The sequence below is a fragment of the Gossypium arboreum genome, chromosome 7, assembly GCF_025698485.1.
Source record: "Gossypium arboreum isolate Shixiya-1 chromosome 7, ASM2569848v2, whole genome shotgun sequence".
Taxonomy (NCBI): Eukaryota; Viridiplantae; Streptophyta; class Magnoliopsida; order Malvales; family Malvaceae; genus Gossypium; species Gossypium arboreum.
In genome coordinates, this window is record NC_069076.1 from 97,256,725 (window position 1) to 97,273,741 (window position 17,017).

At 31.8% G+C, this 17,017-nt stretch overlaps 2 protein-coding genes across 4 annotated transcripts; one reads left to right on the top strand and one right to left on the bottom strand.

Annotated features, from left to right (window-relative positions):
* The first annotated feature begins 2,924 nt into the window (after positions 1–2,924).
* On the top strand, positions 2,925–5,457 carry LOC108485778 (uncharacterized). 2 transcript variants are annotated; one of them, XM_017789625.2, is made up of 4 exons: positions 2,925–3,862; positions 4,454–4,504; positions 4,914–4,997; positions 5,191–5,457. In XM_017789625.2, the coding sequence occupies exons 1-3, from the start codon at positions 3,043–3,045 to the stop codon at positions 4,958–4,960; spliced, it is 918 nt and encodes a 305-aa protein (XP_017645114.1). In that variant the 5' UTR covers positions 2,925–3,042; the 3' UTR covers positions 4,961–4,997; positions 5,191–5,457. The 2 variants fall into 2 exon arrangements, with proteins under 2 accessions (XP_017645114.1, XP_017645111.1); XM_017789622.2 differs by having other exon boundaries at positions 4,914–5,457.
* Positions 5,458–8,178: 2,721 nt separating this feature from the next.
* Positions 8,179–13,565, bottom strand: LOC108484010 (triose phosphate/phosphate translocator, non-green plastid, chloroplastic). Of its 2 annotated transcripts, XM_017787613.2 has the most exons (10): positions 12,943–13,559; positions 12,315–12,437; positions 12,088–12,240; positions 11,794–11,879; positions 11,059–11,143; positions 10,768–10,887; positions 10,586–10,654; positions 9,773–9,902; positions 9,568–9,655; positions 8,179–8,497 (listed from the first exon to the last, which is right to left on the bottom strand). In XM_017787613.2, exons 1-9 carry the CDS (start codon positions 13,321–13,323, stop codon positions 9,579–9,581), a joined length of 1,224 nt encoding a protein of 407 aa, XP_017643102.1. In that variant the 5' UTR covers positions 13,324–13,559; the 3' UTR covers positions 8,179–8,497; positions 9,568–9,578. The 2 variants fall into 2 exon arrangements, with proteins under 2 accessions (XP_017643102.1, XP_017643101.1); XM_017787612.2 differs by lacking the exon at positions 8,179–8,497 and having other exon boundaries at positions 9,302–9,655; positions 12,943–13,565.
* Positions 13,566–17,017: the final 3,452 nt, after the last annotated feature.

The following is a 17,017-nucleotide window of genomic DNA, read 5'->3' on the forward strand; positions in this document are numbered from 1 at the left end:
TAAGTTTTATAACACTTTGGAAATATTTTTAAAATATCAATTCGCAAATTTGATTAAGGAAATTTTAAAATAGTTTGTTATCTCAAAATATTTAAAATAAAAACTAACACATAATTTAAAATAAATATATGTTAAGTTAAATAAAAATAATTAGAATTAAATAAAATAATATTTTGAAGTTTAAGTTTTTATTTTATTAGGAGATTATAATAAATTTAAAAAAATCATTTTTAGTGAAATTTTATAGGTGGATTTGAGTTACTCAAATTATCTTTTGAAATATTTTGAAATTCTTCGTTATTTTAACTAAATAAGTAAATTTATTTTAAAAATTTTAAAATTGGATAGAAATGAAAAATTTGCTCCGAATGTTTCCACCAAATAGAGATGACTTTTTTGCTAAAAAATTAGCATTTAAAAAATTATTCATGTTTGCTAATTGAGTTTCAGCTTGATTGGCATAGATATTCCTGTCAATATAGGAGGACGTGGATTTGAGTGCACTAAAGCTCATTATCCTCCTATCTATGGGTTTGGGAGGGGTCATGGGTAGTTTTAGGTATTATATCAAAAAAGAACAAATATGATCAAAACTTATAATGATATTATTCAAAAAAAATTCATGTTTTTTTTTTATAAATTGGGTCATTATGAAAAAATACATCCAGTTGAGCTTTTAGTGATCCAAAAACAATCAATTGGCCTATTTTATTCATGGAAACCTTCAGTTGATTGGCTTGACCGTTAATCTCGCTAACGTGGCTAACGGAAGCCACCAAAAATTGTCATGTGATAATATATTATTGTGGCATTGCACACCAGCAAAAATTAAAAAAAAAAATTTCAAAAATATATTTTTTAAATAATTAAATGTGTATTTAAAATGAACTTAAACAAATGGTTGTTCAGATTCATTTTGAAAGAGTGCAAGACTAAAAACTTCAAAAATTATAAAAATAATCAAATGTTATGTAAAAAAATTTCTGAAGTATATATAAAAATTCAAATGTGCAAAAACTTAAAAATATTATTTATTAAAAATTTAATATATATATATATATATATATATATATATAAAATACATGTTGCGAAAAATAAAAGACAAAAAAATCAAATTATAAAGATTATATCTACAAAAAATACATAATACAAGGACCTTATACAAAAAGTTACCAAAAGCTTCCATCTTACAATTTGTCCATATGTTTCGTAGCTCCTAGAAACCAAGCACCACCATATTTTTATCATATGATCCATGACCATGGGGCTGCACTTAATAGCAGCAATAGCCAAACGGCATCTCTTATCTTCAACCCGTAACTTCACCCCTTTAATTGCAGGCTTGATCTGCCCTTTTGCTCTCAAATATTGCTTCAAATTTAGGGTAGTGACTCGGCTTTACATTGATTTGATCGATGCGAGCAGGCCCTTCTTTTTTCAGTTGATTTGATCAATAGTTCTTGAAGCTGATCATCACCCAACAACAGCTCTTTAATATTAAGTAAATACATGAGATTTTTTTATTCTTTTATAAATTTTTTATATTTTTTTTAGTTTTTACATATTTTATTTGTTTTAATAATTTTTAATTTTTTAAATTTTACGCTTATCCAAAATGAATCTAGACAACCATTTCATTCTATATATACATTTTAATTATTTTTTATTTTTGAAATTTTAATTTGAAAAATATATATATTTTTATTTCATGTCATGTCAACATATTATTACATGACAATTTTTGGTGATTTCCGTTAATCATATCAACAAAGTTAACGATCAAACCAATCAACTGACGGTTTTTGTTAACAAATTGACCAATTGATTTTTTTAGGGTCACTAAGCACTTTTTTTTTATAGGGACTCAATTAATTTTTAATTTTTATGGAATCTAACTTTTTTTCCATAGTGTATAATTATAAATAAATCATATAAATTTTATAAAGAAAATAGTGATTATTAAGAAATAAAATGATGATTGTTTTAAGCTTCATGAGCCTTTCATCTGCAATTAGCCTAAATTTCAAATTAAAGTATCTTTAATTTAAACTTCTTTTCCACTTGACTGCATGTTTAACCTCTTATCTTTTTAGAAATACATAAAACATTTCATTCCACTAAACCTTAACAATAAAACTCACATCATGTACAATTATATATCATTATGTGTTATTATGTTTAAGTTTTAAATTTAGAATGTGATTGACTATCATTTTGATTTTTTACTTAATATAAAATTTTAACAAAAAAATATTGATTAAGATGAGTAAGCCAAAATATGTAGGAGATTTTATTTTATTAAAATTTAAAATAAATTATTTTTTTTAAATAAGATATTTAAATTACCATAGATATATTTATCTAAAATTATTCAAAGTAATATAAAATATTATATTAATAAGATTAAAATTAAAAATAAATAATTTATTTTTATCAAACAACGTAGTTATATTTACTAATTTACCAAAAATTTTAATATAAATTCAACACTTACAAATTTTAACAGTAAAAGTTTAATACTTAATTTTTCATTATTTAAGTTTTCAATTTACCAAACAGAAACAGACCTTTAGTTAGTTATAGTGTGGATTGTTCCAATTCTTAACTAATTATAGTTTGGATTTTCTAATTTTTAATTTGTTTGTAATTCTAGTTGTAATAATTTTAATTTTAATTTAAACATGCACTCAAATAAGAGCTATAGAAGCAAAACATTTATTGGTTATAAAGCAAATCCATAAACAAGTCTTTAATGACGTTTTTGAATCTGTCAACTCAAAAAGCATTCTAAAGTTAGCATAACACACACAAAAAAAAAAAAAAAAAGTGAAGCAAAAACCCATAAAATTATTTATTTATGTAACTAGATTCTTCAACATATCATGTGAATAAAGTCCCCCTCTGCATCATTTATTCACACACATAACCCAACATTTCCTCTCCTCTCCAAGCAAAGTATCATTCCATCCTCCACTATTCCATTTTCTTTCTTCTTAAATAAATTTCCAATCCAAATGCAATTCCCTATCCCACTCTCTAGCCATGACTTTACTGTTCGTGCTCACTGTTTGTTTGAGTTTTCTAGCATTATTGGCTACACCTAGTTTTGCCACCAATCAAGCTAACTCATGTCGATCATATTGTGGAAATATTACCATAGATTACCCATTTTCTCTTGATTACGGCTGTGGTCATCCTGGTTTTAGAGACCTGTTGTTCTGCATGAATGATGTGTTAATGTTCCATATCAGTTCAGGGTCATACAGGGTCCTAGATATAGACTATGCATATCAAGCACTCACATTACACGACCCCCACATGTCAACATGTGACACCATCGTTCTAGGCGGTAGAGGCAACGGCTTCACCGTTGAGCAATGGCGAGCGCCATATTTCAATCCAACACCTGATAACGTGTTCATGCTCATAGGTTGTTCAGCTGAATCACCATTGTTCCAGGGTTTCCCTGGGAAGCATCTGCCATGTAGGAATGTATCAGGGATGGGATGCGAGGACTACTATGATTGTCCGGCATGGAGCCTGATTGGTCACAAGAAGGTAGGATCAGTTTATGGGTCAGGGCCGCCAGAGTGTTGTGCGGTGGCATTTGAGGCAATCAAGGCTATAAATCTGAGCAAGCTGCAGTGTGAAGGGTATAGTAGTGCGTATAGTCTAGCACCGCTGAGAGTTGATGGGGCAGGTGGGTGGTCTTATGGGATTAGAGTGAAATATTCAGTTCAAGGAAACGATGAGTTTTGTAGAGCTTGTGAGGCCACTGGTGGAGCATGTGGATTTGGAACCGACGGGGTTAACCAGTTGTGCATGTGTGGCAGCTTCAATTCTACCACCAATTGTGATTCAGGTCAGATATATATATTCCTAAGAATCTTATAAGAAATTTGATGGTTTATCAGTTTGAAAATTTTCAAATGTATGATATGTATTCAACCTATGCATGCCATTAATTTGTTGTTCAATCGATTCAGTACGTTAAAATACCATCGAGGCCCTCGTATTTAGAGTCGAGTTTGCCCACTCTACTTAAAAAAAAAAAAGTTAATCCACATTAGATCAAAGAGTAAATTAATTCTTCTATTAAAAATTTCATCTATTTTTACAGTTAAAAGTTGATCTTTCTACCTGTCTGGTTATTTTATTAGTCATAATCAATTTTTAATAGTTAAAATGAATAAAAAATTTAACTAAAAGTAGTAGATTGCTCTTTAATTTAAAATATGTGGACTAATTTACTTAATTTTTTTGAATAAAAAATACAATCTAACTCTTACTATAAGAACTTCTTAGATACTTTTACCTAAATATTTCCAAACATTTGTCTCTTAAGGTTCCAGTTGAGTTTGGCTGGGTTTTAACTTCGCCTACCAGATTTGTGTAACTATGTGGTTAGTTTGATGGTTGGATGTTTGAAGTAATCAAACTTTGTATTGTGCAGAAAGCTCAGCATCCGGTAAAATGACACTATCATTGGCAGTCGCATTAGCAGGTATCTTTTCTACATTTAATTTTTTATTTGAAATTTAATTTTTTCTTTTTATTTTAAATTTCAAAATTTCTGAATTAATGCTATTAAATTCACTACTAATATGACATTTTGAAATAAAAAATACTCCTTTGATAAACATGCAATAAGAAAAATGAACTTAAATTTAACACAAGAATTTTAATAATATTAACATAACATGACTTATATTTTTAAATCTGAAAAGTATAAGGATCAAATTCTTTAAAATAAAACATATTTTAATACTTAGTTAATAAATACATTTAAATTTTTTAAGATATCACAATTCTTAAGCCTAATATGATAAAATAATTAAAATATAATTATAATACGAAAAAAACACAACCAGGAGTATAAGCACTTAAGCACTACATTACTAAATTGTTTGCAGGAAGTTTTATATATATGGCAACCTGGATAATGGGCAGCCAGTCTTGAGACAAGGGACATTCAACATGTTGCTTATCAACTCCATGTAAATGCTACTTTTGTCTTGGCTTATACCACTACATTGTTTGCATAGCTTCTTAATTTCTGTTATATACACTTTTTTGATCTCTTGTTGAGGGAGAATATATATATATACACATATATATTATGTTCCCATTTATACCAATCATTTTGAGTTGGTCTAGCAAAATTAACATATTTTAATTTCAACATTGCAGAATGATCAAATTGCCAACTTTTGCATCTCTGAATTTCATGTTTTAAAGGGTTAAATTTGTATTTAATTTCTAAACTTGTATTTGATTATCATTTTTGGTATTTAAATTTTCTTTATATCAATTTGATATCTAAAGTAGCAAAACATAGTTAAAAAAGCTCCTCTTCTGCAAAGACTCGTTGCCTATTTATAGGCAATTTCTTAAACTGAGGAACAAAACAAACACTATTCACCAATTAACTCACTATTCATTTGAATAGTGAATTTACATCATACATGACATAAAGAAATATTTATTACGCAACGTGGACTTTTACACTTATGACACTACATGATGAATGGCAGGTACTTCTCATGCAAAATGGTCGGTGTAGAACACAATAAAACACACCACGTGACAAAATACATAACAAGACGAAAAAGTCTCGAAAATGGCTTGTCTTCTCCGGAATGACATATTTGTCGTGTTTGTTCATCCTATAACTTCACAAACTATATCCAGATCTTCCTTCTACAGGATTTCCTGTTTGATACTCTCGAACTTCTTCGACTGCTGTTGCGAAGCTTTTATCGTCCACAATATTGTCGTCCGTTTGGTATCTATCAATCTTGCACAGTGTATAGGCTTGATGAACCCAATCGGTTAAAAGGAGGTTTACGAATTTGAACGAGTCAACAGTAGTTTCCTTAGTTTGTCCAATATGGGTTACGTAGGAAGGAAGTGACCTTTGATGTGATCAACATCGGTAGGTTCACATGCCTTGTTTTTAATGGGTCTTGGCAAGAAACACAATTTCTCTTACTTATCTTCCATGCTTCACTTGTATTCCATGTCTTGTACTAGTTCGTCCACGTACCTCTTAGGATAGTTTTCCTACGGATTTTCTTTGTATGCTTGGAAGTTGGAACTCGCTCGAGGGTTGGACTTTGTTCTTGATGCACAAGGTAGTTAAAATACCTTTGTACCATTTTGGCTTCATGAAGGGTTCTCGTACAGGGAATAGAAGAAGTTAGTATGGGTTTTTGTCGTTGGTGTGAATCTTTTGTTCGTGTAGGGCCCTGTGGAAGAGGAATATTATGTAGGTTTCTTCGATGTAATCTTCACGTCGATCTTTCCATGTCTCAGTGGTTGAGAACCATTCTAGGAAGGTTCTAAGGGTGTTCCCTGTGGAACGTCCTGTGACCACCCATTGAATGTTCTTTGTTGGAAACTCAATGGCGATTGTGTAAAGTTGGGTTAGGTACCATAACAGTGAGAGTGCTTCTTTTAGGAGGCTTTCGTAGTGCAGGGTGTGAAAGAGGTGGAGGAACGAAAATTCCGGGTTTATGCCTATGGGTCTGATAACACTGTCTCTGTGTTTTTTTATTACCTTGGACTAATGGTAGAACATTTGTTTGGCTCTGGCTTCAAGGGTTTTATGACCTATGTCATCTTTTATTTCACTTGGAGTTAGTCTAAGAGGTCATTTGAGGAAAAGCAAGTCTAGGTTTGAGGTTGTGGAGGTGTTTGAAGAAGAGGGAGAGGAAAAGCATTGGGGATGGTAAGGACCCATAAACGCGATGACTGATATTAGTTTAGGCTGAGGAAGTCTGGATAACATGTCCAAGACGATGTTGGTGTTGCCTTTTATATGCTTGAAGGTAAAATTGTACTGGCTGAACCATTGTGCCCATCTCAGGAGTTGAGCGTTGGGTAGTCTCTTTTTGAAATTTAGCATTTGGCTAAAGGCTGCCATGTCATATTCAATATTAAAATGACATCCGATCAGTTAAAAATCAAATTATTGAATGCCATATTTTACCGCTAGTATCTCTTTCAAGGTGGAGTGGTAGTAGATCTCTAAGTCCTTGAAGCGTCTGCTCTTATATCCGCATATTTGTATTCTTCCGTCTATCTCTTCAAAGAGTACTGCAGACCAAAACTTTTTACTTGCATTTGTGTGCAGAATCTTGTGTGATTGTTCACCTTGTGAGGGAATCTTTAAAGTTGGGATCACTGTAATATTTTCCTTCAGTGTTTTTATGCCTTTGAGTGTTTCTATGTTCACTGGCCTGACGATTCCTTTTTCAATGGTTTCTTGAGGAGACTGATTATTCTCGTTAGGTTCGTAATGAACTCACTTAAGTAGTTTACAATTAGGAGAAACTGTTGCACCTGTCATTTCGTGAGGTTTTCATTCGAGAACTATTGAAGCATTTAGGCGATGTGGGATTGCGCTTTGTACTATTCATCTTTCAGGTGCATGCCTAGGAAGTTGATCTCTAGCGTGCACCACTCCTTGAGTTGAGAAAATCGTTCTACACTCTGTTGAAACATCGCCGGTCAAAGAAAAAGTGTTCTTGTTGATACGAGGGTGTCAGATCTGTTTATATCGAGAAAAGTCACAGGTAATTTTTTTCTCTCGATTAGCAAATCAACCAAGAATATCAAGAATTTTAATTGGTTAATTGGTCCCAACTGTGGGAATAGCACACAGAGTTGAGTTGTAAATTGGTCAATAAAAAGGTAAAGAAGACTTTGAGGTAACTCACTTAAATGATTGTGATTTCGTGCTTTACTTGAATTTTCTTGACAAAATTGATGTTTTAATAATTCTTTTTGCAGATTGTATTTGCTTCTTAGATACTCAAGACAACAATGCGTTATGCCGATGAGTCGAGACACAAAAGGTGGAACTAAGGTATTGTTGACAATCTAACTAGCTAAGGATGTTCCGTGTGGTGGGAATATTAACTTGGTAAATCAGAGTGCTACAAAGACCCCCTTGAAAATGCTAAAGGAGTAGAATAACAAGATTAAGCCTACTGAGTTATCAATAAGGGAATAAATGCTAGAAGCGAGGTACATCTCAAACACATATTTAGTGTTTTGCATTATGACTTACCATTAGCTTGACAAAGACATAAGGGCCCTTTCAGAGTTTAAAAACGAGTAAGCCGAGTGACTTACAAACTAGAGTTAGCGGCAAGACTCAATGTGAACCCAATGTTCAATAAGGCATGCCTAAGCTTATTTGTGTAAATCAATAGGATCCCGATCGAGACAAGTCATAACAGGGGCAAGTAAAAGCGGTGACCTCTTACAATCAAGATGTACAAGAGAAAAATACAGTGCAAGTTAGGCGGCAACAAAGACATAAGCCGAGGCAAATGTTTCAAGAGGTAAAACTACCTAATAGAGAGTAGTTGGCAATCAATCGAGGCATCGAAACCGTTTTGAGATGAGTCAAACCAATGTCATCCTGAGGACGCGACAACGGTGTTGCTAGAATGGGTGGGGGAGAATGCCACATGTCACTGATCAAAACCTGTGAACATTGTGCACAGAACGTCCCATAGAGGTCAACTTATTAAATGAGACTCATTTAACCCACATAAACTAACCTAATTAGTGGAACCCATAGAGAAACCCATCTACTACTAGAATTATTAAGGTAACTAATGTAAATCTTAAAAATGCAGAGTATATAGTTTAAGTTTCTTAAGACTCTCATCTTGAAGATACACACAAATCTCAATCGTCAATGTAACTCAACCTATAGCGTTAGTTTTGGAGAGATCATCTATAAATAAAAACATTCCCCTCATTTGTATTCACTTGGTTGTAATCCTTCATAATATTGAATACTATTGAGAACATTTACTCAAACATTGGGTATGCGCTATTTTTCTGTGAATTTTTGTTTGTTTGTAACTTCTTTTGTCTTTCGAGTTTCCACTTTGCTTCAGTACCTTAGAATTTCTACAAGAATTCTCATTTTCCGAGAATAGGCTAACTTAGACAGGATTTGAACCTAACAAATCGCTTAAGATTGCACAGTTTGCAAAACTAAAGATCTAACCCCATGATACATACGCATGTGATAGGAATACTAGTGTTTATATATTATGTTTTTTTTCACCTCATTAATTATTTGAATTTTTTAATAACTTTAATTTGTATAGCTTGAACATTTCAATATTTTAATTTCAAGTTTGTTTATTTAAGAATTAAATTATTATATACCATATCTAAAAATTTAATCCCACTTTGTTGATCGTAGTGAGCCGACATATTCTAGTTTTATATAATTTGAAACTGTTTAAGTCTCCTAAAGTGGAATCAACCCAAATTCAAAACAATGAACCATCAGGAAAGTCATTAAGCTTAAACCAAAAAAATGATATTTTTTTTTCTCAGCTACATTTGCTCTTTGCTAAAATCAAGTGGCATTCCAAAAATGAAATATCCCACTGACGAATATGGACCAAAAATTAGAAAACTATTTTTTTTTTAAAAGATAGAAATCAAACCAAGCCTACTACTTTTCTGGCCTAAACTTCAAACATGTCCTTCAATTAATGCCACTGAACATTTCCTAAACCAATATAAACTTACCGGCTAAACTTTCAAGCTGCCTTGGTTTTGGGCTTTATGCGCTTCACCCTTGAGTACAAGAACACTCCAGCAAGAGCAATTCCAGTGCCTGCCCAAGATATCACCAGAATAACATCTTGATTATATAGAAGCCTTAAAAGGACCAAAACAAACAAGAACAAAAAAGACCTTCTCAGTAAAGATCTAAGTGGAATGTAAATTTTACCGAGAGAGTTAATAGGTGAGACAGGTGTTTTGAAGAATAGAACAGAGCTGACAATAACAACCACCCTCTTCACACAGTTGCCTACGGAATGAGTAACAGGGGATACCCTTTGCAATATCATATACGAAACCTGCATGATTACAATCGAAAACTAATTAGCTTTGCACTTACTATCATGTGTGAAGAAAAAAATTAAGGTTACATTAAGAAGGTTTTGGCATCGATCGAAAACGAATTCAACATAAAAAAACAAAACAAGAAAACACAAAGGGACATTAGGATATCCAACATACTTCCTGAACTCATCTTGCATTCAACATTTTCTCCATTATTTTCAAAAGAAGGGTGTAGCCAAGGTTCCTTAGGTCAAGTACATAGGATTTCTTTTCAAATTTGGTTACACAAATAAATTTGAAAATTAAAGCAGATAGATTGAGTATAATGAGAACAATGTAAAACATTAAATAAAAATAATATCAAGGCACAAACTTTTCATAGATTGTTTTTTGATCAGAAAAAACTTAAAAAAATTTCAATAAAATGATCCATTTAAATAAAATATCCAAATTATTCAAATTATTAAAAATTTTGCATGCGTCATGATGTCAAAAGATTTGTGAATTTATTGGTTTTGATTTTGACTTTTTAATAAGAATCCTCTCAAGCTTTGACTAAGGAACCTTAGCAAAGTGTTGCCCCTTTTTTTCTTATTCATTCCCCACAGTTCTAATTCAGAAACCAATGACTTCATGTTCAAGTATGCAGTTCTTAAGGAAGACAGGAAAAACCATCCAACACCCAACACATCCTCACCTGCTGATAGGCATGGAAGCAAAGAGCAGCGAGTAGAGATCTTACAACAACTTCTTTAACATTCAAACCCTGTTCGCCAAGATAAAGACATAACCAAATGAGAAGAAAATTTCAACAAGACTTGTTAATCAAATGCAAAATCAGGGTAATTATAGCAACTTTAGCTGATTGAGTGTACTCACAGCAGATTGCAAATAGGCAGGGGTAAACTTGGCACCCTCCATGAAGATAGCCACAGGGGATAGCAAGATAAGAGACATAATTGTTATTATTGAGAAGAGGGTAATGTTGTCCATCGACTCCTGTCACATAATAACATCTAGTTATGTGCCAATACTAAAGTTAGTCCCAAATTAGATCTGAACTATAAAAAGACCATGTTGCACTCTATGGATCAAATGGTGGATCGAAATGCCACTTGGACAGAGTTAGCACTACAGAGACCAAACACAACAAAGATGAAGTAAAATAACCTCTTTATTAACCATGACTTTTTTGCTGAGAACATTACGAGACTGGTTTGTCAAATTCGAAGCCATTGCAGTCCAGAATCCAGCCCTTTATAGATTAAAGCAAAGGTTATACTCAAAGTTAAAAAGGTAACAAATTCAATAAGCACTTGATATCATGATCTCAGTACCAGAATCAGAAACGTATTGCACATGAACAGTGTTGTCATGGGCACAAAGTATATCTTAGGTGCTAAAACCCTTGTACTGCCTCAGGTGCAAAGTGAAAAAGGAAAAAACAAGGCACTTACTTGCTGAAGTAAAGCATAATATGTATGTATTTTTGTAAGTGCTTCTGTGTGTCTAAAGAGTGATCTAGTTCACTCACAAAACATGCAATTTTTCCGTTGGTCGATATGCATGATTTCTTATGATCTACAACTGTTGTTGAATACTCAACTATTAAAAAGTAGAGAGTTTGATGCTATCCCTTTCTTACTTGTAAAGGTACATCTAATGAAAAACGTGAAACTAAAAGAAAGTAAAGAGAACTTCATTCAGACAGGCATTTTTTATGCTTATCGCCTTCTAGAAGAGCATGCCTAGGTGCAACAGGCATGCAACTCACCGGGGAGGGTCTGAGGTGGTGTTGTTATCTAGCACTAAGGCGTAATCACACCTAGACGCACACCTTGACAACACTGCGCTTGAAAGAATTTCAATGGTTAAATATAGGTATTAGCATATGCATTTTCTAACCAATTGAAAGAGGCCTCAGTGACAGATGCAAGTGCAACTCCTCCAACAATTGGTACAAGGGAAGCAACTACCCAAAGAGTTGGCAACTGTAACAACAAAACATCATAATCCAGGTTAGAACAGCCAACATGAAATAACACTTTGAACAACTTCAAGAGATATTGAAGAGCAAAGGAAACTCAAACAGGTATAATTTTTTTATCCATCTAAATTAGGATGTTATGTTTTGATATTTATAGATAAGAATGTGAAAAAGAAAGAATTGACCAAAGAAAAGCTAACAGGAAACCCGACCTCTCCTAGAAACATTGCAGAAAGCACAACAGAGAAAAATGGCTCCATAGCTTTAATCGTGTGAGTGAACGAAACAGCCACTTTTCCGAGACTCATATTCGTAAAGAGGTTGCCCAAGGTATGCACCACAGCAAGTGGCAGAATAGCGGCAAGCTGGCAGGAAAAAGTTCAAGAATCAGTATCATTTCAGAAAAGAATCACTATTGGCACTGAAACAGTCCAAATACCTGAGCACCATTGATTTTTGGTCTCTTGTACAAATTAAAAGTCCACATTATAGTAACAAGTATTGTCCCAACAGCAAACTGAATTGCAGTGACAGTTATAGGGTAATGGAAGGCCTTCAGAACCTGTGCACAACGAAACACAATTCAATCACAATTTATTCTCTTCATTATATTCTGAGATTCAATTTAGTTACCAAAATTAAAAGTAAAAACTGATAAAACAATACTATAATTTATTAGAAATGAGCACGAATCTAGAATATAACAACACTAGATCAAACATCCATATAATAATTTTGTTATCCAAAAAAAAATATATATATATATATATTATTATCTTCAATTCTTCAACATAATTTGCTTTGCAACCAATCGCTATTTCCTTTTTCGACAAAACGGCGTTTAAATAAAATCTTTCATAACTTAGAATTCATTCGATTGCATGTGTAGTAATCATTTAGATTGAACTGTAGAATTTCAACTGAATTTACTTTTCCAGCAAAAGATTCTTTACACCTTAATTTCAGCTGATGTCATATTAAAAAATAAATAGAACAAAATAGAAGGTGAAACCTAAGGAAACTTTAAGTTGTTTTTCACGAAGAAAGGAGATAAAAAAAAAAAGAACCTGTTTGTTGTAGATATTGAAGTAGATGTTGAAAATGTACCATAATCCAAACAGCAAACCAAGCTCCAATGTCTTAAGCAAGCTACCTGACTTTCCGGCTTCACCGGCATTCTCGGCCGCCGTTGCTCTAAGTTGAAGGGGACTGGGTTTAGAAAGAGAAGGACCGGAGGTCCAGGCCCTGAGAGGAAAAGGCGAGGAGGAAGAGAGAGACCAGGATCGCTTAGGGAAAGAAGGAATGGAGATGGCATTGGCAGAATCAGAAAAATCACGACCTTTGGAAGCGACGTGAATAGGATAAAATGTAGGATTGGAAGCGAAATTCCGGGGCTTCAGATAAGGATGTGAAGAAGGAGAGGGTAAAGAAAAAGCTGCACTTTGCATGGTGCTGGTGGTTATAATTTGATGAGAGATCTGAAGGGGGGATTTATGGAGAGAAATGAAATTAGCTTGGGGGAATCCGTCAAGAAAGAAAGGGGGTTGTTGGAAGCAGCGAGTTTGTAGTGTTGTGCTACTTCCCTTGCAGTCCCTGAGACAGTGAGAACTCAGGGAAGACTATGAGAATTACAGTATGCTTAAGGACAAAAAAAGCTTACCCTCACCTTTTACTGCTCCATTTGAGCGGTGAAATTAGCTTAAGGTTAGGTTTGTTTAGTAGATTTTTTAAAATTATTTTATAAAAATTATTTTTAATTAAATAAATATATTTGAAATTTTCTTATTTTTTATTATTTAATTGAATTTATTTTATGTATAATTTTATATTTTACATTGTTTTTATATATATTAAAAATATTCATTAAATTGATTCATTATAATGTTATTTTTAATTATATTACTATTAAGTGAGTATTTTTACTTAAAATATAACATCAATAAAATTGACAAAAAATTTAACAATATCAATAATTGGACTTAATTTTTAAATTTGAAAAGTTAAGGACTAAATTCTTGAAAATAAAAGTATAAAGACTAAATTACAAATCATGAAGTGTACATAGACTTATGACATATTTTAACCTTTATACTACAAAACATTTATTATTAATATATTTATAAATATAATAAATATTTATTATTAAAATATTAATATTGAATATTTGTATATCTGAATAATATTATTTAAAATTATTATTTATTATTAAAATAAAATTGAAATATTAAATTTAATAAATTATATTAATAATTTATTATATGACTAAATATAAATAATTAAATATGTATGTTTAATAATATTGAAAAATATACTATTTTTAATATTTTTAAAATAAAAAAAATTATTATCAATATAATAATATTAATCTTGATTTAAGTTAATTTTATAAAAATTATCTATAGATGAGTTTTTTCGAAAATGACTTAGGCTTTTCAAAATGATAAGTCATTTTACAGGAAAAAGAGCTTATTTTACCTTGACCTGTAAGTCATTTTCAGTTGACCAAACTATTTTCTGTAAAACAAACACAGGAAAATGCGAAAAATATTTTCCGTAAAACATTTTACATGTAAACAAACGGACCCTAAGTGTAAATCATTTTTCAGAAACCAATTCTATGGATTATTTTATTTTTATATAAAAATTAATTTAAATTAAATTTAATATTATTATATTATTGGGTTAGATAAATTGTAACGGTTGAATAAAAGTTCAGATAACACATTTAATTAGACCAAATACACGAAAGGCTCAAATAAGCCCTGATAATACAATGGGTGACAAATTCTAGTGCATGTTGTCGCCCTCAAAATTTTACTTCAAGTGGAACTCGTATTTTCTATTAAAATATTATTTATTGAAAGCTCTTGTACAATTTTTTCTATAAATAAGAACTATGAGTTAACCCATTAATATACACCTTTGAGCACCAATATTCTATTGAAAAATAGTGACAATTTATTTTAGAGAATAAATACTATTTTCCGCAATAATATTCATAGTTTTTGTTTTATAAAAAGAAATAAATTTCTCACTAAAAGTTAAGTAATTTTTTTCATTTTGTACGATGATTCAATTTGTTTTGAGCCCATGCTCAAAGCGGTTCAAGGTTTGAGGGTAGTAGATAAAATCAATCAGTTGAAAGTCGAAAAATGACCTAAATCGCCTTCGTACAAAGCACAAGTATAATTTCGATTAAAGTTTATTACAATAAATATCACAATGACTTGATTTTAAGAAAAATTTTAAACTTCCCTTGTTCATAATAACATTGTTTTCTAAATCAATTTTTTCAACACCTCCAACTCTTAAGGAAAAAAAATTCACCCTAAACTCGATTCCGAAATAAAATAGGAAACTTGTGTAACACCCCTACCCGTATCCATTGCCGGAATAGGGTACGAGGCTTTACCGTAGTTTACTGAACATTTTCAGATAATTCTGAGTCATTTATTATTCATATTTTGAAAATAATCATAACATCTCTCTATTGGGCCCTTGAAGCCCCAAACATACATTAGAAACCAATCGGAATTAAATCGGGATCATAGAATTTTTTTTATTTTTTTATTTTTTTTTCCAAAATCTTAAATTATATTTTCATCTAAGTGCTTACCATTTCAATGCTCCTTATAATTAAATGTGTTACCATTCAATCAATAGCTTGGCACTTGTCTAAGCGTCAAACAACATCATTGTTAGTATTCTTGCACATATTTCATATAAATTCAACATTGATATACCTATTTTCTCGTCATATCACCCTTGAGTTTAATAATTGTCTTTACTTACATAATTTCCTCGTATCAATATATCAAAGATAATCATATATGTACATGTCATGAAACATATCATTCTCTTACCGCTTTCTTCATAAGTATATATCATTTATTTCATTATATCAATATTTCATGCTCCATCATTTTCATATATTTTATGTATATTTATTCCGGTAATAGCTTATATCAAACTTAGCATAAATTATATTCCATGTACTTATACTTATTTCGTTTATCTATCTTCATAATTATTTCATACAACTATTTTGTACAAATATTTTCATATGACCAGTTCTTGTAAATATTTCACACAACCATTTCATATAACCATTCGTCATCTGATACATATTACCTGAATATCAATTGTTCAACAGATGTCATAGCGTCTCCCATCCACGGTCTTATTTATCTTTGACATGATGCCATAGTGTCTTTCAACTATGGTCTTACTCATTTTCTATCATGTTGCCATGGTATCTTTCAACCATGGTCTTATTCTTTTCATGTCATGTTGCCATGGTATCTTTCAACCATGGTCTTATTCATTTTATGTCACGCTGCCATGGTATTTTTCAACCATGGTCTTATTCATTTCCTGTCATGTTGCCATGGTATCTTTCAACCATGGTCTTATTTTTTCATGTCACGTTGCCATGGTATCTTTCAACCATGGTCTTACACATTTCATATCATGTTGCCATGGTATCTTTCAACCATGGTCTTACACATTTCATATCATGTTGCTTGGTATCTTTCAACCATGGTCTTACACATTTCATTTCAGAGAGCACACTCTCGCGAACCTCATCCTTACAGCGGGATTACCAGTCCAGGCTAAATCCCCTGTAATATAAACTCATAGAGTATTGTCGGGATTACCAATCTAGGCTAAATCCTCGCAACGACAATTACTCTAATGAGCTTGGATCCAATTACCATCCAAAGCTAAATTCAGACCCTAATTTGGATTACCCGTCCGGGCTAAATCCATTTTACAAGTAGTCTTCGGGAGGGCTATATCAGGATAGGATCACCCGCCCGGGCTACATCCTTTTTACAGTCAATTCTTTTTCCAATGATCCATCGAATTCCATTCCATTCAACCGGGATTTATTTTCAATTTATATCGAGTATTATCAATATTTCATCAATTATCATGAATGAACATTCAAATCATATTTTCATCACATAACCACATATTTCAAATATTTAAAAATACAATTCAAGTTACACAAACTTACCTCATTGCTTGTTTGTGTTTATAATTTCATTAATCCGATATCTTTTCTTTTCCACGATGAAGTCTCGTATTTGAGTCGTCCGGATCTTTATAAATAAATTTGATCATTATTTTCATTCATTT